Source organism: Anarrhichthys ocellatus, unplaced genomic scaffold (assembly GCF_004355925.1).
Source record: "Anarrhichthys ocellatus isolate YVR2014 unplaced genomic scaffold, GSC_Weel_1.0 scaffold1, whole genome shotgun sequence".
NCBI lineage: Eukaryota > Metazoa > Chordata > Actinopteri > Perciformes > Anarhichadidae > Anarrhichthys > Anarrhichthys ocellatus.
Genome location: NW_022280031.1, coordinates 6,873,965 through 6,897,708, shown reverse-complemented (window position 1 = coordinate 6,897,708; position 23,744 = coordinate 6,873,965). Strand labels below are relative to the sequence as shown.

Below are 23,744 nucleotides of genomic sequence, written 5' to 3'. Positions count from 1 at the left end.
GTATGATCACTTTCAATTTTCTTGCTGTGAGGTAAGAGGTCAGACTTGCCTTGGTAACGAGGTAGGGCAGATGTTAAAAGAAACCATTTGCCTTTTGATTTTATGGCTGCTTAGTGAGGGACAGCGTTGTGAAAGAAATACTCCTGGTGTCATAAAACGTGAAGTAATTTGAAGACATAACATGCGTGCGTTGAAAAACCAACCAAACATACAATACTCACACGTGACGAAAGCACGAGGCAGCACATGAAACTACAAGGCAAGGAATCTCTGTCTGTTTATATGTGCATGTCCTTTGCATATCTGGAAAACCGTTCCTCTGATCTACTTTACACTTGGCGGGTGGGAACCCAAGGACGTGCAATGTCCAAGGTGGTGCAACTTGGACACGCAGCACGTTCGATACTAATAAACCTTGAATAAACAAGCGAAAAGCACTCTGTGCAGAAGCGGGGGCGGGGCCTTGGGACTCAGCGTAATAAATCGTGCATGTAGTCTGGGTAAAAGCCCGCTGTGGCTAATTGACAGCCGTTTACTTAGCTGCTTAATGCTGGATTAAGTAACATTACATGGAGGCTGGATGTACTAACTGAACTATTTTTCACTTGACTGGATTCAACAAGCACGAGCAGCTAGCCTTAGGAAGAGTGACACTCTGCCATTGCAACTCAAATTGTCTACGTTTGCCATACTAATTTATATTTTTTCCGCTGGCAGAATATCTCCACTAATTTAATTCATGCTTGTGTGTTCACAGTATTATAGTCATAGTATAATATTTCATAAAAAGTCACAGTACAGTATGTCACAAAATATGCAATAAATAAAAAAAATGTCATTAAAGTCATAGCATAGTATGTCATAAAAAACACGCAATAAAAAAGTAATATTACAGTACGCCCATCATCATATCATTGATAACCTTCATTATTAACTTCACTCTGTCCACTGGAACAGTTCTGTCTTCACTGAAAGTTGCCACAATCAGACCCACTAATGACCAAAACAACTATTGGCATATTTCCAATTTACCATTCTTCTCCAAAAATCTACACTGGCTCCCTGTGTGACAACGGCCTATGTCACAGACATCCTTCAGACTTACTGTATTATAAGAATAATCAATATTATTACCAGCGGGGGCGTTGCCTCAGGGTCTGTGGACTGAGTCGAGCACGTAGACCGCAGTGGGCCTTTACAGGCCGCAGCCCATTGACTGCAGTTCACTTCAGCTGCTGGAGATATACTAATGTTACAATCCAACTCGTTGTCTCTCCTCCGGAGTCAACAAGTGATGAGCGGTCCTTCACAACACTGTTCATAATGCTAAATACATTCACTTTAAAAACCTTATTGAATGAAGCTGCTGAAGTGCCAAGGACTATGTTCTTAACGGATCAATACAGCCAACTCTGTCTTCATGATGAGACGACTATACAACCATAACAGTGCCATAATACTCCCCTGATCATATTTAGTCACTCAACATTTGAAAAAGAAGTAAAGGTCGATTAGCGATGGCCATTGGCCATTTCTCATGCAGGTCTAAATGAGAATTTCCACGTAGTGTGTCACATGGAAAATGTCACTGAAGACAAGCCTTTAAAAGCCAATAAAGGCATTCCTCAACAAGAAGCAAAGCAGTCAGCAGTCCACTATGTTACATCTGGGTGTCAGTGTCAAGCCTGCAGAGAAGTAAGCCATCCTCCTGCTACGCCCTGCTCATCCGCCATATTTTCAATGACCACAGCCGTCAACAGAGCCAGGACACAGAACAACTTAGTGGAAATGGAGGACCAGGGATTAAACGCCACAAGAACAATGGAACTGATTGAGATCAAAGTGAATGTACAATCTCAAGATCTGAATTCCACCCACAGTGACGCAAGTCAGTGGGGTTTAATCCACGTAAAAAATATACATGTAAACCTTCAAACACAGCGCAGGCCACAAGATGACGTACGTCCTTTCTGTTTGGAGAAACAGAGAACTTGACGGTTCAGTAAACAAACCTGCTGCACATGCTCTGCATATCAGTCCCTTATGTAACACTGCCAATGCAGAGCTGAACTGATGTAGAAATCTATGTTTGATTTAGTGGTGAACTGATTTCTTTTTGGAGACAAGTCACGATGATGAGTATAAATGCATTTTAGAAATAAAGCTTTCTGTTAGTACAAATGTTAGGACAATGGCTTTCAATTTTGTAATAAAGGACTATAAACTTAATGAGGTATATATCAATATGCTGCATAATACTGACCTCAAGTGGACACGATCATACACACAGTTCTGTTATATATATAGTTATATCTGCCCTTGTCAAAAAGATCCTAAACTGCAAAGTAGAAGTAATGAAAAATGACATTGTTTGCAATTAAAAAGGTCTCTGTGCAGTTAATTTGCCTGCACCATGCCTACATATCCAATCCCCCTGTTCTTACCATTATATTTAGCATGATGGAGAAAAACTGTCCCAAGAAACCACTTACAGTGTCCCTGTGTGTGTGTGTGTGTGTACTGCTAAACGCTTTTTCTGGTAAATAAGGATCATTCAGTAGGTAGTTGAATTAGATATAGTTACTCAACCTTTTCCCTACTACACATTGTCCCCCAATGAGAACAGTTTTTAGGAGTGCAGAAGAAGTTCTACATTTTAGGACATGAGCTCATGTTTTTCTTCACCTCCCTGTATCTCTCCAGGTTAATCACGCCCTGTGTACAGCTCCTTCTCATCAACATGCTCTGGGTTCAGACTGTGTGGGGCAGCATACTGAACATTCTCATCAGCCCCATATTTATTAGTATTGGAAAGAGCTGTGGTCGAATCACCATCCATCTGGCAAAAGATGAAGACAAATAGAAAACACACTGTGTGTGTAAACGTTTGGTGAAAACTGAGAAAAAGCAAGCCAAGCCGTTACAGATTGCATTCTAATTCCATACAGGTAAATGATAATCTGCATCATAATTGTCTGTGATTTCTTTGTATAATTGCTTACTTGGCATACTGATAATAATGTATGCCAATTTGTCCTTTTTGTAATGATGTTGATGTATGACTCTAAGCCTTTTTAACCATGAAATTTGATTATTAATTAAATATATTAACTACGAAAATGACATGTCTCTCTTTTTAACTCATTAACTCAATAACAGGATAGCATCATACATCACACATACTTCAAATTCTTATATTCACGGTCATAGTTTAAGTGCACATAAGCAGTAGACTTCTTATTAATAATGCACCGGCAGAGCAAAACTGGCAGCTGCTGCACCTGTACATAGCATAACATGAGATCAGACAATATCTGTATTTACATTATGTAGCCCTTTTCAGAGACTGTTACAAAGTGCTAGGGCAAAATTTAAGTAAATGAGCTGGTTACAATAAAGTGTTAAAAGGCAAGAAAACAAAGCTTTATTTTTAGTGAGGTATCACAGACATTACTTTGATTTCAGAAAGAGTAAAGAACGGCTAGTCAAGCGTATTGGCTGTCAATAATGTTCGTTCCATCTGATCATGCACAGGTGAAGAATGGAATAGTTTGACATTTTGTTGCTGACGTTAGATGAAAAGATCAATCTCACACACAGTATCTCTCTCTACTGTGTGAATGACCCTATCAGCAGCCATTTAGCTTAGCATAGCTTAGCTTAGCATAAAGACTGGGAACAGGAGGAAACAGGTTGGGGTTACAGTATGTGTGGTACTATTTATTGGTCAGGTAAAGTTACTTTCTGGAGTGTCACGTATTGCTTTTTAATGAATTAGATATATTGAGATAATTCGTGAGGTGTTGGTAGATCGATTTGACTGCCTTTGGAAAGAGCCACACTCACTTTTGCCCCCGATCCAGTCTTAATGCTATGCTAATCTAACTGGCTGCTGGTGGTATAGCATCATTTAGATAATAAAAGTAATTTTGTAGGCTTATGTGTCAAGTAAAACTACACTGTTTTATAAACCGCCCCGAGTACCCACTCTTGCCATTGCATTCTATATGGCTCTAAATATAGGTCTGAGCCTACATTAAATGAAAGACAGGAGCCAGTGCAGTCTCAGCTGAGTGCATTGACGCCCATAGAGGCAGAGGTATGCCCACCATGTCTCTTTGCTGATCTATTTCTGTCCCTCTGCCTCCATGCCTGGCCTCAATACTCCATACTCCTCTAATTGGGTTGTCTCTCTATCACATGCACTCAGATCCCATTCCACCCCTCTCTCCCTCTGTCCCTGTCTTTTCCACCAGGGAACCGGGGCAAGAAATCCATGCACTGAAGTCACGCTTCCTGTTCTGTTACACCCTACTGACTGAGATAAATAGCAACAGAGTGCTTGGGATGCTGTGAGAGCTTTCATAGGTGCCTCCTCCTCTTCGCCCCCTTTTTGGCAGCACCGCGCTGTATGTTTATGCGACCTGCTGATATAGAAAGCTATGACTGATAGCAACAACTGCACAGCATAAGGACGACTAGTCAGAGTTTATTTTTGGGGACTACTGGATTTGATCTGTGGCTTTGCTGAAATCAGAAATATCTTGAATAAGAGGCTCAGGCCCCACTTGGGTGAACTCGCGCTATTGCGCACAATTAAGACTGTGAAACATTTAACCACTTTATTGTTATGATTGTGATTATGAAAGCAAACGGGTTCATTAGAATACAACAGCACATTTTATATTTTAATGTTCCTCCTTCAGAGCACCAATGACAGACTTAAATTTTCTTTAATGTCAGCTCTTTTACATGCCCTCCAAATCAAACTACAAAATAACATAGGCTCAAATAAAAAAATAAAAACAATGTTGAGAAATAAAACCAAACCATGAGAAAAACTCAGATAATTACATGTATCAGTGCAGCACAGTAATTAAACTTAACCGTAGGGTTACAGTGACAGAAGAAGTACAGTAGAGTTTTCCAAACTGGCATAATGTCAACAAAAAGGTGATATCTTCTAACGACCTTACCACCTGACTTACAGTATGAAGTATGACGAAGGTGATGAGCTGATGGATTTTACTTCTGTGAAGTGTTTTTCAATGTGAATCACATTCCTCTTTCTGAATGACAAATTACAGTAATCTTAATTAATTAATTACATTAATTAATACATTAAAATTAGGGAGTACTGTTATCCTGGCAACATTGAGTATATTGTCTCTCTTCTGTTGTGCAGTTTAGCTTTAAGCAAAAATGTTTTTTTTCTTTTCAAAATAAGTTCACTATTAGAACGCAAAACAGTATCCCAAATACAGCCAGAGCAGGAGGGTGTGTTTGTGCTTGCTGCCTCACTCTGTGGTGGAAGTTCATGCCAATGTGTAAACCCAGCCCAGTTAGCCCCACAACCCTATGTGAAATGTGACACAACCCTGGGTTCTCCTTTAAGGCATGCCTTTTCTGTATGTGTGCATTACATTGTGTGTGTGCCCACTGTCTGTGTGTGCGTGTGTGTGTGTGTGTGGGTATGTGTGTGAAGGGTGGGGGTCCATTTTTCCATTTTTACCAGGACGGCTGCAGCAGCTGTCCACTGGCATGCAACAGGGAGCGTCACAGTGGTGATACAGGGGTTCAGAAGTGAACCGAAGCGGCTCTGTGCAGTTTGATCCAGGAAGGTTCCTCTCACCGTCTTCTGCCCGTCTACGACCTGCAGCCTCACCATGGCGGATCAGTACCAGTTCAACACCAATGAGGAGAAGATTGTGAAGGACAGCCACACCAAGGAGATTGATCTAATTAACAGAGATCCCAAGCAGATCAATGAGGACGTGGTGAAGGTTTGTGCAGCATGGAGACACCACCCTGCCACAGAGAAGACTAAGAACATAACCACCGTCTTTGAAACTTAGGGAGAGAATAAAGAAAGTGGTTAGTAGGAAAAAATACAGGAGAACATGTTATCATACCGTCTGGGAAATCCTTAAATAGACCAAGAGCTATTCCTGTTGCCTGTGCAGAACCCAAAGTTTATTTTGGGAATGGGGTAGAAGAGCGTGAAACTGATACACTGTGCTGCTGGGATTTATTTAGGTTTGACAACTGTTTCTCCTGTGATTGTTGCCATGCTAACGTTACAAAATATTTCTCTAAGGACAGGACCGAGTACACATTTAGAATACATTTTGTTTGACTAGATTGGGTTGATGTAAACATGGTCAATGAAGATGGTAAATCAAAAGTTATGAGGAATGTATATGTTTAGTGTCTACAGGCTCAGTTTTAAAATGAGTGGTAGTGTAGCATTTACATTTTAATTTAGTAATTTTCTACAAACATAACTTATCTTTTCTGGCCTTACCAGTAAAATGAATTAATATCAATTGAAACATTCTCCCTAACTAGTCAGGGAATCTATCAGATTTACCAGCTTTAGGTGACCATCTATTGTTTCTAAAGAACACTGATGCAATCCCTCTAGAGCTGAAAGTGGCCGGATCTTGCAGAGAAAATATAAAACAGTACATGTCCAGCCATTCATTCAAAGGATGATCTCAGGCTGCTATCTCTACGGGAAAAGGACGGCGAATCGTTACTTACATACTGATAGCATCCAGTGGTCTGGAAGAAAAGAAAGGCTTTTATGTGTTCAGTGCAGCTACCTGTCATGATGTCATTTTATAGCTGATTCTCAGCCTACAATTTGGAAGACATTTTCTAAAGAAACAGCCTGGACCATTGTACAGTTTCTCTGTTGTTGTATTTTACATGAGGTGCACTTAGCTTTGAGAGAGTTTGGATCCAGCATTAAAAGCCACTCTATAACTTTTTTTGTACATTTTTCTTTTCTATAATGTGCGACACATAATTGGTTTCTCTGCATAATTTAGACACTTTGCAGCTTTCACAGGCTTAATCTTTATACTTGACATTGGCATGTGCATATTACTCACAGCCCACAGAGGTCTGGTAGAGGGAGATGGATAAAAGCGGTGTGCACTCAGGGATGTGTAGTAATCAACCTCTCTTTTAAATTTCCTATTAGGTGGACTTTGAGGATATCATTGCAGAGCCTGATGGTACACACAGCCTGGATGGGGTGTGGAAGCTCAGCTACACCACCTTTACTGTGTCCAAGTACTGGTGCTACCGCATCTTGTCTGCCGTCTTTGGCATCCCTGTTGCTCTGCTCTGGGGCTTCCTGTTCGCATGCATCTCCTTCTGCCACATCTGGGCTGTGGTTCCCTGCATCAAGAGCTGTCTGATTGAGTCACAGTGCATCAGCCGCATCTACTCTCTCTGCATCCAGACCTTCTGTGATCCCTTCTTCGAAGCCCTAGGAAAGATCTTCAGCAGTGTGCGTGTTGCACTGCGCAAAGAAGTCTAAGAACTGGCAAAGCAGCGTTTATAGTATGATCGGATGAAGTGCGGTATCTTTTTATACACCAGAAGCTCAGCCCTGGCATCTTGCTTACTTCCCGATACTCCTCCTTCTCCCTTCATAACATGCTGTTCCCCACCCACCCATCCTCAAGCTCTGTCCTGACATGCCCGGTGTGCCTTTTGCCACCAGACGCTCTGTGACAGCTGCAGCAAGCAGCGTGGTTCCGTGACAGCTCTAGCACTCCTGCAGGGCTCAGTGCTCCTCATTGAGGGAGAAGAGGACCGCCTGCCATGATGAGGATCTGTCTGCTCTCATTTATTTGTATCACATAAGTCAAAGACAATAGCTACTCAATCACAACAGATGAAATGAACTCCCTAACACACCTGCACCTGTGGACAATGCTGCCTGTATGCATTACATTACATTTAGCCATTCTTAAAAGTTCTTTCGATGCTCTATGTTGCCGTGTCTGGTAATTAACTTGATATTGATTGAATAGGATTTGACATTCATACATGTAACCTTATTTGATAAGCTCTAACAAAAAGAAAGAAATTTGAAATGTTTTCTCTCCAAAATTATTTAGTAATTTGTCATGACTCCAAAGTTTGCATTGATTGCAGATGAAAGAAATATGTTTGGAACCAAACACGCAGATAATTTACTTCCTTTTATCAAAGCGTGATCAGTTAATGCACATTTCAGTCAAGTAGGTGTAAACAAGTCTGGACCTAACTACTGAAGGAGTAGAGTACATTTTCCATGAGACCCATTGGAATGCTCCACAGTGTTATTCTAATTATGTAGAAAAGTATAAAACCTATGCTGCTACTGTGCACCTGCAGTAAAGAACGGCTAATTATTCATAGCTGAAACTATTCTAAAGACACTTTACAATTGATGAAACCGTCCCTATAATAAGCACCACTGGTTCAGTGCATGATTGAAAGTATATTATGTGTGTTATTTCAATTAATTCTGAGAGGCTTAAGAAATACATTTTTAAGAGTCACCAAACATCTTAACCGTGTTTCAGTGATATGTTGGTCTACTTGAGTCGGCCTGGGAGCTGTGACCCACTAGAGGCTGATGTTGTGTGTTTCGGAGCCATTATTGATGTGTCACCACACCCTTCTTTGTTCATCACTGCAGTGTGTTTCTGTCTGGCCGACTCATTTGTCCTTTATTATGCTAGAAGATGCACAGTTAAAATGTATATGAGCAGAAATCATTGAGCTGATTAATGAACTGTTTTAACCAGTGCAATTAAGGAGCAAGAGTGATTGATTTCCCAAAACCTACAAAGGTAATCAATGTGCAGGATAAAACTACAACCAATACAGCAAATGTATCTATTGTTTGCCTTCTGAAAATGATTGATTAAACTTGTGTAATTACAGACATACTCTATTTCACAAATTGCCCTGCACACTTATTGATCTCTAGAAATGGAACAATTACTAATAATCTGATCATAAAATGCATGGCAAAGTCACTCTGATAAGTCTTTAAAGCCAATTGTCACCTTTAAAAGATTTATACTCTACATATTCTATATTCTACATCATTCCTCCAAATATAATATTTGACACTGATGCATATTTATCTTACACAAGGTCACATTATCAAGGCTATAAGGGAAGTTAACTCCCCCTAAATATAAATATTACTTTAAAATTATGATAACTTTGGTTCATAATCTAATACTGCCATCCACACAGTAATACAATTATAGCAACGCCTGTGCAGTGTAACTGACCCGTATAAAGCTTGTAACGATAGTTCTCTAGTAATAGTTGAGGCTCGTGGTGTTGTTTTATATTACATATACCCATTATTACATACATAGTGCAAGATGGGAGAGAGACAAGATATCGGGATACGTTGTTATTGCTTTTGCATATATTTAGGTCACTCTTCATTATTGACAATGAAAATTGATTTGCTGTAATTATAATAACAAAGGTTCATATAAGACGGATCTTATGCTTGAATCTTTTACAAAGAACGTAAACACAACTGACTTAAAACCAGCCTCCGACTTAATTGGCTTTGCTACAAAGAATGCTATGGGCACAGTTTACCTACATTGTCCCTTCCTGTGGGATATTGCACCATATCATGCAACAATTGTTGCCCCGAGATATCTTCAGAAACATGAGTAACTTTAGGTTACTCCAGTGGTCTGCACAGTCTCCACATCTCAACCCAATAATGCATTTTTGGGCCGAGGCTGAACAGGAAGTTCAAAGTTTCAATGTGCTGCCAGAATTTTGCAGGAACTCAGTGACGTTATTGATTTACCGCAGACAAACATCCCTCTGGAACTTTCCCAGCAACCTTGCCAAGGCTTTCGGGAGGCAATAGGAGCTCTAATGAGCATCAGCTAGCTGTAAATAATAGGGACGTCAGTCCATCTGTGCTGCTTTTGCTCTTTATTTTTATTTTCAAGCATTTAAAAAAATCTTTACCAGGGACAGCCATGACATCTCACATCTAACAATATCTCAATAACAGTTTACATATATGCAATTCATCGCAAATTTAAGAATGTGAACAATATGGTACACATTATATAACCAGTCAGCAATTTCATCATAACACGGACAAACAGGATCCAGCTTTGCTGGTGACAACAACTGAATCAGTAATGAAGTTAGCCACGGTTGAAAGTGTTTAAAAAATATTAGCTTTTCTTGACTTTCTATGCACTGCAAATATGTAAATATATATACTGTACATCTCAAACAAGAATAATGTAAAAAACAAAAAGATTCAGGTGATTGCTCAGCTTGGTCCATCCTCAAGAATAAAATATCACACATTTAATTATATTCTGTACATCTTTCTAGTTAACAATTACATATCCATGGGGCGAGAGGTAACTGAAGGAGTTGAACTGCTGGATATTTTATGGGCGACTGCATTGGTGAAAGGCAGGGTGGGCAGCTCGAGAAAGAGAAGGCAAGGGAGGACGGGTGCTTATGTGGTGGAAGTCTGCGTGATGCTCCTCTGACTGCTGGTGCTTTTAATGGCAAAGGTTGAGGAGTTGCTCTTGTGACTGGAGTCAAAGTCACGCTCACAGCTGCACTGGGATGACTTGAGATAGCGAGCGGAACAGCACAGAAAGCTCTGCCTAAGATCCTGGAACAGATGCCCAGCGAAGCACATGTAGATCCAGGGGTTACAGCAGCTGTTGAGGCTGGCCAGCAGCATGGAGATGATGAAAGGCATAGCTGCAGGAGATGAGAGAGGAAAGTTACTGTGCTGTTGTTCTTATCATGAGTCACCAGTTTTTTTGTTTTTTTAAACCAGATTTACAACGTTTATCCATGATCGAGACGTGGTTGTAGTGATGGTAAAGTTGGATGATCGGTCGGTATACCACTATAGTCCATACTGCAATACCTCAAAATATTAAATGGATTGCCATACATTTTGGAAGAGATATCCATGCACTCCAAAGAATGAACCTCAATAACTTTGGCGATTACCTGACTTTCCATCTAGCACAGCCATGAGGTTGAGCGAAATATCACGACAGCTTTTGAGCGATGGCTTAAAAATTTGGAAATGCATGCCCGCCATAAGGATGAATTGTGGCAATTTTGGTAGTTCCCTACTTTTAATCTAGAAAAAGGGTCATAACTTCAAATTGTCCAGTACTTTGGTTTATGACCAAAAATGTGAAAAATTAATAATGATAGCTAATTTTACCATCAGCCTCAGCTTTGTGTTTAGATGTAATTAGCAAATGTTAGCATACTCTAAAGCAAATATGGTCTATAACAAAAAGGACACAATACAAGCTACCCGATGAAAGAATCGGTCATAATCGATAGGCCTCAGGAGCTGCTGTTAACTCGCTAAAGGGGCGGGGCAGTGACGAAACCCATGACACAGATACAGGGAACTGACTCTCAGTGTGCCGACTCCTTTCTGAACTCTCACTGTCTGAAGTATGATGGTTAACATGCAACATTACTTGCTAAATATCAGCATGCTGAAGTCAGTTCAGCATGCTCACATGCAGTAGACTCCAGCCTCACAGAGCAGCTGGCATGGCTGTAGACTGGTATAGTCTTGTTTCCTTTCCCAATTTGCCATTTTCTGCCAATGTAGAATCAGTGAAATTGTAAGTTATAACTAAATATACTGATTATAGCTGGAGGGATTCTCAGTCTTTCAAATCAGAGATCGAGGGAGGAAAGTGTTTCATAATACTTGTAGCTCTAGGGATAGAAATAAACCTCTTTAAAGCCCTGATATTCTAAAACAAAGCAAATTCCTGCAAAAGCATTTTCAAGGTCAAAATGGGAGAGGCAGAAATGTTCCTCACACATCATCGGGGTTATAGGCAACCTACTGTGGCACGGTGGATGACATTTTTGCTCGTCAACTCTACTATCCAACTGACATTTGGCAAACGAGGTTTGAATTCATGTAATTGGCTTGTTTCACTTAGTTAACCTCTTCCTACTGATTGCTAATCGGTCTGTGCTCCTGCTATTCTCAAGTTTTCTCTAATGACAGTCCCTGAGCTCGAACTAAATTGCTCAGCGTAAATGATCTCTGTAAGGGCAAGAAAGTCACACGCATGACTAACAAGAATTGATCATCAGCTTTTAACGATTCTTGAGACGAAAACTTGAGTTCAAATGAGTGCAGATCATTCAATTACCCTTTTACTATCGTGTCATATGCTTTATAATCTACCTTTGGGTAAGCGCTGCGTTGTAATCTTTCAAATGTATACAAATGAAAATGGCAGAAAAATGTAGAAACTATATTTTAAACCAAACAATAAAATGACAATTTCTAAAACATTCTACAAACTCTGCAACCACGAAGCGTGTTAATTTACTGGCTATTACACAATTGTACAAGAAACATAGTGAGCCATGGATCAACCTGCTCTATATAGACTATAATGCTGCTGGCATGGATGGAGGAATATACGCTTCTTTGGAGATGCTGCAAAAGACCAACTGGTAGTTATCAAGCAATCTTATCAGGACAGATGAGAGCAGAGCCTGGATGTAATTTGAATAATAAGTGGAACTATCAGGCAAAGGTCTTAACTGAATTAGCTTACGGTGTCTTTAGAATTAAGAATCACACATCAAATGCAAAGGCAGCATCTGAATGATCATCCCCATGGGTGGTACATCTGTCTGACTGTCAGAGCTGATGCCCCGAAAGACTCTTCAGCAAGTCATTAACGAGAACACTGATTCTTGTTCCCTGAAGGTAAACAAGCTTTACAGTAATCTCTTTTTCATTGTATTTGAGAGGGCTTTCTGGACGTATGACAGTGCCTACCTTTTCTCACTGTATAGACACTGAAAAGTAACACTTGGAGATTGAACACTAGGCTTTGTGTCCGTCAAGTACTTAATGCTAATCGATAACACACAGAGTGTGAATCAGCATCCGAGGTCACCAGGCTCAGCAGGAGGAGATGTTTGTGTTCACAGATTCTTTGGAATCTGAGTCAGGGTTTGACCTTAAAATGTTTCTGTCCTTTACATAATGAAATCTGTTTGGCTCTTTAATATGAAATCACAGATGCCACTGATGTCACAAAGCTAAGAGGAAGGCGTCATTGACGTTTCCAAAAATCATATTGATAAGCCTAATGCCGTGCAAAAAAGGGTAAACTTCCTATAAGTGAACACTACAGGGTCCTTTACAGTAAATCAAGCAATGGCTCTTTGTTCATGCTTTAAAACTTACACTAATTGGTTCAATGAGGACATTCTTACACAGTGGGTGTGCTACACCACTGGTCCTATTTTGGATAAAGGAATAGTTTACAATATTAGGGAAATATGCGTATGGCTTTTTTGATGAGAGTTAGTAAATAAGATTGATACCATTCCCACATCTCTACAGTAAATATGATGCGAGGAATCGGTAACCTCAGAACTATATCAACTTTTAAAATGAACACTTGACCATACATACATTTACATAATTATCCAGCCTATGTAAATCCATTCAGTAGTAATTTATTTGCACTATTTGTATTGTTTACAACTTACAGAATGCTTGACTTATATATAGGTGTGTTATTTCATATTATATTGTTGGTCATTTGTGCTTCTTATTTACATGATATTTATATTAACACTATTTTTTTAAAACTTTTTTACTACTTGTGTACATAACAGTCCTGTCTATTTTTTTAACCTTTATCTGTCCAGCTTTGTTGTCCTTGCTCCTACACTCAAAATCAAGGCATAGTTTATTATTAAGTATTTTCATCTATTTAATTTGATTTAATTTAAAAAAATATATTTATTCAAATTCCTTAAAATCAGCACGAATCTGTTAATTTTGAAAACAATTAAATTGAATCAGTTAAAACATATGAATATGGTTTGTAAATAGCACACTATGAAACAAGCAAGATTCAATTCGTTAAAATGTATAATATTGGTTTATATATACATTTCGGGAAATGGAATCGTTCAGAAGCGGAAGTGACACCGGACTGCTGTCGGCCATCTTAACTCAGAGCAACCTGCAGCCTGGATTGTAACGTGATTGTAATGGCTAAAGTTACATCTGTTCTCATCTTCCCGTTATCAGTGTATGCACATGTTTTATGAGTGCAGTTGATATCGTGTCACACCATTATCGAGACATTGATTGTCAAATCCAATAAGTCCAACGTTGCAAACATTTTTGTCCAGTCAGCTAGCCAGCCAACTTGCACTTGTTGTAATAATTATCAACTAACTTTAGCTAGTTAGCTATTTTTTCCATTAGCCAACATCCCACATATTACTAATTAAAACGAGTCAGTAATTCAAATTAGGCGACGGACTGTTTCACGAACAAGGCTATAGTGTTAAGGTGACGTTAAAAGGCACTTTATTCAAACGGACACTAATTACAGACCACAGTTACTCTGAAATGGAGACACAGAAATACTTTGGGTGTCGCCGAAATTGGTAACGGAGTTAACTTGTAGACTGATATTATAGTGATAGCATTTTTTACATGTCCTGCTATGCACGTTGTCTGACTTTTAGTCAGGTTGAGATTTTTAGTGACATGGTTTAACGTGTGTAACAGGTAACGTTAGGGTAAGTAATATCCCATGATTGTAACGTTATATTACTCTTTCTGACTGGACGTAACTTTTATATTTTCCTAAGTTACCATCATTACAAATATTTTTAGCCCATTTTATTGCAGTGTCACCTTGCAGCGCTTGCAGGTTCATTAGTTGCAATTTGAAGAACAGAAAAAAATTCAATATATCAGATGATGAACAATGCAATTTATGTTGTGTGTTGGGTCTATACTGGACTCGTTTTTTCAAGAATCTGCTATTTTATATATTTATATATTTTCTATCAGATTACAAGTTTCTCTACTTTAAAACAACAAAAGGTTAAAAGGTGAAAAAAGCTGTTTATCAGTGGTTTCAAAAATAAACTAAACATTACTCTTATATTCTGCCAGCTCATTGGTTTGGTTAACTAAAACTGCTTAGCTAAAGTTTGCAAGAGATTTAGGTCATGGTTAAAGAAAAAAGGTAGCATCAATAAGCACTCACAGCTGTGCTGCATGACGCTCAAACAGCAGTGGGAAACAGCAAGCCTTGCTCCCTACAAACTTCAAAAACATGCCTACCAGCACCTCTAAAGCAACATTATTTCTGCGTGTGTTGAGCCTATAATTGTAATCAGCAAATGCATTCTCCTGATGTTCTTGCAGTGGTGCGGATGGAAGCAACAGTGGATGATGTGGAAAACAATAGCAACATCACTTTTGGCCGAACCTGATAATGTCAGACCCGCCTCCTTGAATTGAGACGGGAAACAGATGGGAAACATGCACCCTGAACAGAATCACAGATATGCATCAATTCCAATGTAATTGTTGCTCAACAACAACAACGTGAATACATTTTGATGTTCATCCAGGCCAACCTGCTTTATAACATCTATAACATTGCTAAAAGTTGAATCTGCAGGGAAGGCTGTAGTGTCCACCAAGTGAAAAAACATTCAGAACGATGTGTGTTTTCAGAAGACAGAAAATAAAAGTTAAAATGTTGAATGGCAGAAACACACACATACTTGACCACCTACTTATTTGCATTTTTCTCATTTAGGGTTTACGTACCTCAAACTAGAATAATCACAAGAAAATGCATGCAAACTGTTTTGGTAAACCAATAAATTTTCCAAGGCAGACCAACCTTATTACAGACACAGACAAGATTTATGTTATTGGCGATATTTTTAAAAGACTGCAATATTTTTACAGCTAGTGTCTGAACATCTGAGGCCATAACTTACGTAAATGTTTCCATTTGATTCAAAGAGAAAACAAAAGCCCATCCTACCTGGCCTCTCTTCCACTTCCTTCTCAATTTTGGGATTTTATTAAACAGCCTTTCTGACAAACTGATATCTGAATAAGATTATTCTCTTTCAAAGTGACTGTAGAACCATATCTTGACCCCTGGTGCCATACTGAAAAGTCTAGCTTGCTGTCATGGAACAAATTAATCAATGAGACTTGTTCATGCAGTGCACCGACACCTTTGCTCATTAAATCATTTATAGGCTATTCATAGGAGCATCTCATGGCTGAACTTAAATATACTATTAATGCACCACTGAGGGACTTATTACACTATAGAGGCAGGTTTGCGCCCAATGCAAGTGAGCATGATTCTATAGCTATCTCAAATAGTTTTAAAAAAGATTATAATTCCAGGGTTATTACAAGACATCAAAGTGCAGATCAGTTTAAATAATTTCACATGGTCAAAGAGCACTTTATAGTATAGGGTTTACATTGGCTTGTGCAACACCCATCTCGTTTCATCTCGTTGTGTTTCGTTTCATCTCAGCATCGGAAGCGTTCTTGTTTCTGTTGGCCTCATAGTGTGGACCTATCATGTTTGAACGGTTTGGTTGCATGAAGGTAAACAGTCACTGTGGAGAGCAAATGAGGTGGAACACATGATGCTGTTTTTATTTCTGTGTAAGCACATTAAGAGAGATGCAAAAAAGTCATATATACATATATACATTCTCATCTAAATCTTGACCGAAAAGCCAATAACCATATTTTCCAAAATGTCAAACTATATGAACTTGGAAAAAACGATGCATTATGTTTTGATTGTCTCATGGAATTACCGAACCATTTACTGAAGAAGACATAATTACTTTGTTAATGGGGCACCAGGGTGGAGAAACAGTGGGAGTCTGCATGCTACTTGTACTTCCTGTTTCTACTGAGAGTGGCCCTACAAAATCAGACAGCGAACTTTAAGTAGTAATCCTTCTCTTTTGTTGAAATGTCAACTTGTTTGACGGTGAAAATTGAAAATATGTCTTTAATAGATTTTTTTAATTTTCCATAATGGCGCCAATCATTCACAAATATGCTGAAACAATGCACTTTTTTTCTGCACCATGGAAAAACAACCTTGACTTTAGTCCTCTCACAATGTTTTGTTTTACTCAAGTTTCATACAACATGTTATGGATACATAGTAGAATAAAAAAGGTGATTATATGTATTATTATGTAATATGTAATATTATGTAACAGCACAATCTTTGTTTGAGATTAGCTGCTAACTAAATATTTGCTATAAGTCAGCAGGCTACCTCATAGGCAATGATTTCCCATTAATAATGAATATTGCGTTTGTTCAGTATGTTCCTTACTGGCTGCTATTTTTTTTTTTACTACAACACAAACTGTTTTAAAGGTACAGACCCTGATTCATTTGCACCACAACTCAAAATTTAAAACGCATTATTACAACCTGGTGTCTCTTCCAAATTGACAACATTAACTACAACCACAAAATTATACTTAATAATCCGGTGTTTTCTGAAACTCGTTTGTTTAAATCATGAGTGCCTGAAACACATGTTTGCAATGTATAGGTTCTTTCCATAGTAAGCCTTTCTATCTAAGCTGTGGGATCTTGGCTCTAATGGACACTTTATCTGCGCACACACAGGTGACACTCCAGCCTATCTTTTGTACACAAACACTGTCACGTGTCACTGCCAATTCTGACCTTTCTGGGCACTGTTCACGTGGAGGACAGCCATCAGCCTCCTCCCTGTACTGAGCAATGCTCTGCAACAGAAAATGAATTAATCACTCTATTTTTCATTCACAGGCTCGAGCCCTTTTGTTACTCTTTTTCTGGCAACTGTAACTTGGAATATAACTTTGAGGCGCAGCATCAGAGCCAAATATACATCCTCAGTGTTGAAGAACAGGATGACAGTAACTGTTTAACTCCAAAGTGTAAATAGCTTGTGTGAAAAATGCAGCTTGAGGAGAATGACAGTAACGCACAATCAGTCAGCCGGGGGAAAAAACGAAATACCCAAGGACTGAAACACCGGCGTCTGCACTCTGCAGTGTCTTATTTTAGCTGTGTTTATTTAATTTTAGTCTGTTTTTGCAGAAGATGTTTCTCTTCTTTATTTTTGTGTGAGGAAATACTAAAGCAGTAAAGTTATAAGGGATGGAAAACGCTTGGAAAACTACATTTGTATCGTCTTTGAGGAAATGCAGACATATTATTCTCCAGTCTTCATATTAATAGCTCTAATTCAATTTACTCTTCACTTTTCCAGTTCACAAATGCCCTTAAATCACATAGACTAATTAAAGCCCCTTTCATATCAAACACATATTTACTTTCAACAATGCTACTTGAATTGTGCTTTTCACTTACTCTATCTAATGTAATTAAATCATGGAAGGAACACAGAGGCACATTACAAATGTGAAGTTGAGTTGGCATATTAAACGTTCTGTTGTTATATGGGTGTGGCCTTTATGAAGCAGATCGATGGATAGAGGGACCACATACATTAGATGGCTGCTTATTGTCCTATTGTGGCTAAATGTCAACGACGCACTTCAACGTGCCCTACAGGCGCAAATAAAAGCTGCTTGGCCCGTGTTGGCGCACACTAATTTGATTAATGATTAGCCGTCAGTCGGTCTCTGCAGCGTGATGTCAGAGGAAAATTCTGTGTACAGAATTTGCACTTTAAAGGCCATATGACTGTTTTTCTTACCACACACCGAACGTACCATTATAGATCATCTAAGCATTTGACATATTAGAAAAACTAAATATCGGTCTGTTTTCCTGCATTCCTGATGTAAACAAACTGCATCAGAACATTAGATTGACAAGTAACTCGTTATGAGTAAGACCGATTATTATTTTAATATTATTTATTTTTTCCATTGAAATTGATAAATGTCAGTAATAGTAAAATGTCACATACACGGTCGTATAAGCAAGTCCAAGCACTTGTGATTTTAACAGACTTTTGAAATAGTCAGCGATCGGTCAGAGCTTCAGCCCAGTCACTAAACTCCGTCATCCGTAGCCTACCGCACTCGGGCAGCGTTACATTTACCCAAACAACAGGACCCAGCTCTGAGTCAGCCATAACCCCTGTGCCAGACCCACCTCAATGAGTAAAACACAATAAATTAATCTTAAACAGGTGTTTTTGTTGTCTTAGTTTGCTCCAACTTGATAAGCAAACCATGGCATCCTCGTGCGTAAAGAGCACTGATGCGCACAGCTGGAGGGATGCGACAATCAAATATCCATTCATTTCCACGTGGCAACATACGACAAATGTGCAAAATAATGGAAAATGATGGGTTTGTAAGTGTTTCAATCGTACTCGGTACAATATTCAACTTTAAAATGCAACCTACCCTCACGGGGCGCTGCTGGATCCCACGCAGACCACATCTGAACAGAGAAAAAGGGGGTCCAGCAGACGATATAAGCCACGACGATCACAAAAGTCATTTTCACTGTAGTTATCTTCGCCTTGGAGATGAGCTTAACGCTGCTCACGCGGGCCAGTGTGTTGCATTTGGAGGTTTTGGGCGTCAGGCTTATACACTGCTCGCGCCTAGTTTTCAGTTTAAAGTTTTGCCATATTTTGAAGCTTATCAACCCGTAGCAAATGCTCAGTGTCGCCACTGGAATGATATATATAGTGAGACTGATCCATGTGATGTAAGCTTTGGCTCCCCAAGGCTTCACGAAGTCGCCCCAGCAGTCATACACTCTTGATCCGGCCGAGCCAACCTCGATCAGGGAGAAAATGAACATCTGCGGGATGCTGAAGATCAGGCTCAGGACCCAGGAACATATGACATAGAAACGGTCTTTTCTCCTGTGCAACGAACGAAGTGGCTGACAAATTGCCAAACACCTGTCTACAGACATCAATACTAACATGTACGTGGAGGCGAACATTCCGACGATCTGTAGGTATTTCACCAACCTGCACAAAATGTCTGGTCCATAGAACCGAAATGTAATGTCCCAGATAAGTTGAGGGAGAACTTGAAATATCGCCACAACTAGATCGGCGATGCTCAGGTGCTTCATGAAGTAATACATGCGAGACTGACTGTGCTTGGTGGTGTGGATGGCCAGCAGGACGCACAGGTTCCCCGTCAGCGCCAGAAACAGCACCAGTGCGAGAACGGCCACCTCCACCTTCGCCACTTCTTCATTCCGCTTAAGAGGGTTTGTCTGATTCAACCAACCGGTGCCGTTAACGACACTTGAGTTCCGCCAGGATTCGTTAAATTGCCAAAAGTCACTTTCATTTGAAGTACTCTCCATTGCCGCAGTCGTGTCCTCTGCAGATGCGTCAGGTTTGTGCAATCATGCAATCGCTGAAACAGTCACAGGGTCTTAAGTGAAAAAGTCTTCCTTGTGTCCTCACAGGTGTCAAGACGAAGGGTGAGCTATGATGAGGCTCAGAACGTGTTAAGTGATAAACAAGGACTTCTTGAACATCAATCTCCCAAGCTTTCTAAAAACTCAAGACGCTTGAAAATATTTCCACCTGTAATATGAAATATGTGACAAAAATGTTGGCGCCAAAGAAAGTAGAGTTAAGATGCAGAAATCTACAATGTGGACTTTCAAAACAGGAAAAAAAACTATGGTCTAAAATGAGTAGGACACCTGGGAAAATTCTCCAAAACCAGAATCCGAGGATTTAGCAGGGTTACGGTCGAGAGAAAAAAAAATCTATAGGCTATATCTACTTTAAAAATCAAAATGAAACTCCAAAAATGTAAATATTGCGAGAAAAAATGCAGCAGAAATTGAAAGCTCCAACATCATCACTGGTAAGAAGGGGAATGGCCAGCTCTACAGCACTCAAGCCCTTGTTATATCTGTCCCCGGTTCAGTGAGAACAGGAAACAGTCTTACCCATCACCGCCACAAGGGAGCGATGTGAGCCATTCATTAGTACCCACCCAGTCATGCTCTGCAGCTCGGAGCCACAACCCTCTTCAGATCATGAACCCCACATAATGCTTAGTGTTCGATAAGTAAACAGCTATTTAATAGACAAATGCTAATTCATAACCTCCCACTGAGAGGCAATACCCAGAGCTAAATATTTAAGGTCACAGGGAAATATCATTATTGAAAATATTTTGTGAGGGAGGTGCTTGATGCAAACATGGTTTCTCTTTCATTGCATTAAATGAGAACAAAAAAGACTAAGAAGATTTGCTAACCGTTATACTAAACCAGGATTTGACTGGGTTGCTTTAAGCTTTGGGGAAACCTTGATGATGTACCGAAGATTCAGTTCAAAATAGTTATTATATTGGACTGATGGTCATCTGGTTATTGTAAAGAAAAAAACAAAAAGTGACAATGTAACAATTACCTGTTACAGACATGGGGAAAAAACAAACATACGCTGTTAAATTATAATGGCCATGTTGCGCAACGCCCATGTTAATGTCCACGTGCTACATTCCAGCGATTCCCCCCTGAACACATATTTCTTCCTTCTTCCCATGTGTGTTACCAAGCTGCATTGGATTTCGGGGACTAAAATTAAGGTGATTATCATTTATCATTAATATTAGTACTTAATTGATGATTTACCACAATTACTCAAGAATTTGAACAATATGAAAACACTGATCTTTTAACACATTTTGTTGAAAATTCAAGAAAATGCTGGATTACATGATTTATTAAACACAGTGACACCAATACAAACAGTCAGAAGTACTGAAAAGTGAGATTTGTCTGCTACTGTGCAGCTCTTTCAATTCTCAGCAGCTGCCAACCCTGTGGGAAAAGGCCTCTGGTCCTTCTCTACCCACGCCAGAGAGTTGCTCCCCCTTTTTGTGGCTTTGGGTTTCGGAAAAATTGCAGATCTACTGGAATTTAAAAACAGTGACATAAAAACTGAAGATTTAGCACTGACTAGAAATTAAACAGACAAGAAAAAAAGAATCATAATGATCCATTAAATCTAACGATGTGACTTGTGAATTTGGATGGAAAACATTTAGTAACCTCACTCCCTCACTTGTATTTTTGGTGAACCAAATGAAATGAGCCAGCATGTGAGAAATGAATCTGGAGATAGTATGAAAACAACAATAACAACAAAATAACAAATGCAATCACATCAATGAAACAAAGTCAGCACTGAAAATTGGAAAGACAGAACATTGCTACCGCTCAGCGGTAAATACATATTTGATTGATGAGTCCATTTTGTGGAAGTCGTAGATGTGGAATAAAGTGATGTGTTTTGGTTTGGACAATCAGTGCTGCAAAGCTTTAATGGGGCTTTGTCAGAGAAGGTTCACTGGGACCATTTGATCGTATGGTAAGACTGAAGTCAAGTCATCTTTGTGTTAGGAGTTTGGACTTCCTAAGTTAGTGTGTAGTGCGTATATGATGGAAGATGTACACAACGTGCGAGATGTTATTGTCTGCAGTCCTAGACTAAATGTCATAACAACTTGGCAAGGTCTGTCGCATTTCAAGGATTCCTTAATGTAGCCGACAAATACTGTACAGTCTGACTTTGGAGCGCACAACCTGTGCAATGTTTACTTTGCAGCCCTAAGTATCCCACAATGCACGGTATGCTGCTACATTAATTAATGGAATACGTGATGTTCTCCATCAACTCGCAAAGTCCACAATTATTAGGTGACCATGCATGTTTAGCAAGTATTCAAGCTGAGGTGGTGAGTCACTGGTAAATACATACAGTAACTGAAGAGAATATATTGGTATTTATGATTAATCTGGTACACAATTTGCCAATTTCCATCATTACAAATCTGTAAGGGCAAATTCCTGGCGATAGACCTAAAAGTGCGTGATTTTAGGAGTGGATGAGGAACACCTGAAGACTCAGTATTGATCTCTGTGGGGATCACAGAGTCTCTCATTTGGGGAGGAGGAGCCTCTGAAACCGGACACAGGTATAGTGTCAGATTAGGGTGCGATTTACAAATCTAATTAATGGGGTCATCAAAAAAGTTACAAAGTCCAAATAAAGGACTGCTGATTGAGGCATTGAGAATTCAGGTGAACGGGTAAACAGCATGAGGTCTGACTTGAAGTTTTCCGATGATGGATTTAAAGGACAGAAGGCTGCGGCAGTAGAAGCCTAGTAAACTTGAATGCCAAAGTAGGGGGGAGTATGGTAGAGAGCTTCTTTTTTCCATGATGAGAACAAATTAAGATGACAAGGCTGAGAGAAGTCCGGGTTCTTTGTGGTGAGTGTAAGCTGTCATGGAAATAGAGTGAAAGTAAGAAAGATTACACATGGAAAAAATGAAAAGGTTTGATATTAAAGACATGGCCTGAGAAAATCTTCAAAAATATTGAAGGGGATTAATATAATGTCAGGCCCAGCTCAGAGTGATGAGGCAGAAGATGGAAAATTGAGTCTGCAGAGATGTCATTTTATAATTCAATATGACTCCAGTGAACATCATACAGCCTTGTGGTCTCAGGTGGATATGTAACCTCAACTCACAACTCTATTTTACATTGCATCATTTTACTGATATCACTGTAACAATATTCTATTGCTGTTATTGTGCTATACATATATCCGCCATGTATTCTCTGCTGGAGTTGCACTACTTTACTTCTTTTATGCTCTGAATTTCAAACTTAGCACCTTTAAAATACAAAAGACATGATGGAAAACTTCCTCTTCGTCGCAACCAATGCCTACAAGGCATACGTCCCAGTTTAGGAAAAGCTATTATGCGTTGACGGATGTTTGTTGTTTATCCAGTCATCCAGCTGATATAGGACTGGGACAGCTGCTGTGATAACGATATTAGGTGTTAAATTAATTAACAGTTTTGGACATTGCACGGACAGTAGCAATAGCAAAACACTTATTTTAAACACTGACAACTTTGCTGTGCTTTGCTGGTGATCACATGCACTATTATAATAATAAATTAACATTTACCCTGTTTTCTCTTTTCTTCATGGAAACCTGGACAGCCCATCTACCCCCCCCCCCCCCCCCCCCCCCCCCCCCCCCCCCCCCCCCCCC

The 23,744-nt window shown here is 39.4% G+C and overlaps 2 protein-coding genes across 3 annotated transcripts; one reads left to right on the top strand and one right to left on the bottom strand.

The window, feature by feature from the left end:
* Positions 1-5,524: 5,524 nt before the first annotated feature.
* Positions 5,525-8,729, top strand: cav3 (caveolin 3). The gene is made up of 2 exons (XM_031855666.1): positions 5,525-5,783; positions 6,989-8,729. Exons 1-2 carry the CDS (start codon positions 5,667-5,669, stop codon positions 7,328-7,330), a joined length of 459 nt encoding a protein of 152 aa, XP_031711526.1. The 5' UTR covers positions 5,525-5,666; the 3' UTR covers positions 7,331-8,729.
* Positions 8,730-10,217: 1,488 nt separating this feature from the next.
* Positions 10,218-20,597, bottom strand: oxtra (oxytocin receptor a). Of its 2 annotated transcripts, none has more exons than XM_031855441.1 (2): positions 19,081-20,597; positions 10,218-10,566 (listed from the first exon to the last, which is right to left on the bottom strand). In XM_031855441.1, exons 1-2 carry the CDS (start codon positions 20,006-20,008, stop codon positions 10,313-10,315), a joined length of 1,182 nt encoding a protein of 393 aa, XP_031711301.1. In that variant the 5' UTR covers positions 20,009-20,597; the 3' UTR covers positions 10,218-10,312. The 2 variants fall into 2 exon arrangements, with proteins under 2 accessions (XP_031711301.1, XP_031711394.1); XM_031855534.1 differs by lacking the exon at positions 10,218-10,566 and adding an exon at positions 11,825-16,293.
* Positions 20,598-23,744: the final 3,147 nt, after the last annotated feature.

Bases quoted from the DNA above. Each gene is read 5' to 3' on its own strand.
- cav3 (XM_031855666.1), top strand. From the start codon at position 5,667: ATGGCGGATCAGTACCAGTTCAACACCAATGAGGAGAAGATTGTGAAG. The intron at 5,784-6,988 runs GTTTGTGCAGCA...ATTTCCTATTAG, and splicing joins TCAATGAGGACGTGGTGAAG to GTGGACTTTGAGGATATCAT.
- oxtra (XM_031855441.1), bottom strand. From the start codon at position 20,008: ATGGAGAGTACTTCAAATGAAAGTGACTTTTGGCAATTTAACGAATCC. The intron at 10,567-19,080 runs GTAGGTTGCATT...CATCTCCTGCAG, and splicing joins TCCAGCAGCGCCCCGTGAGG to CTATGCCTTTCATCATCTCC.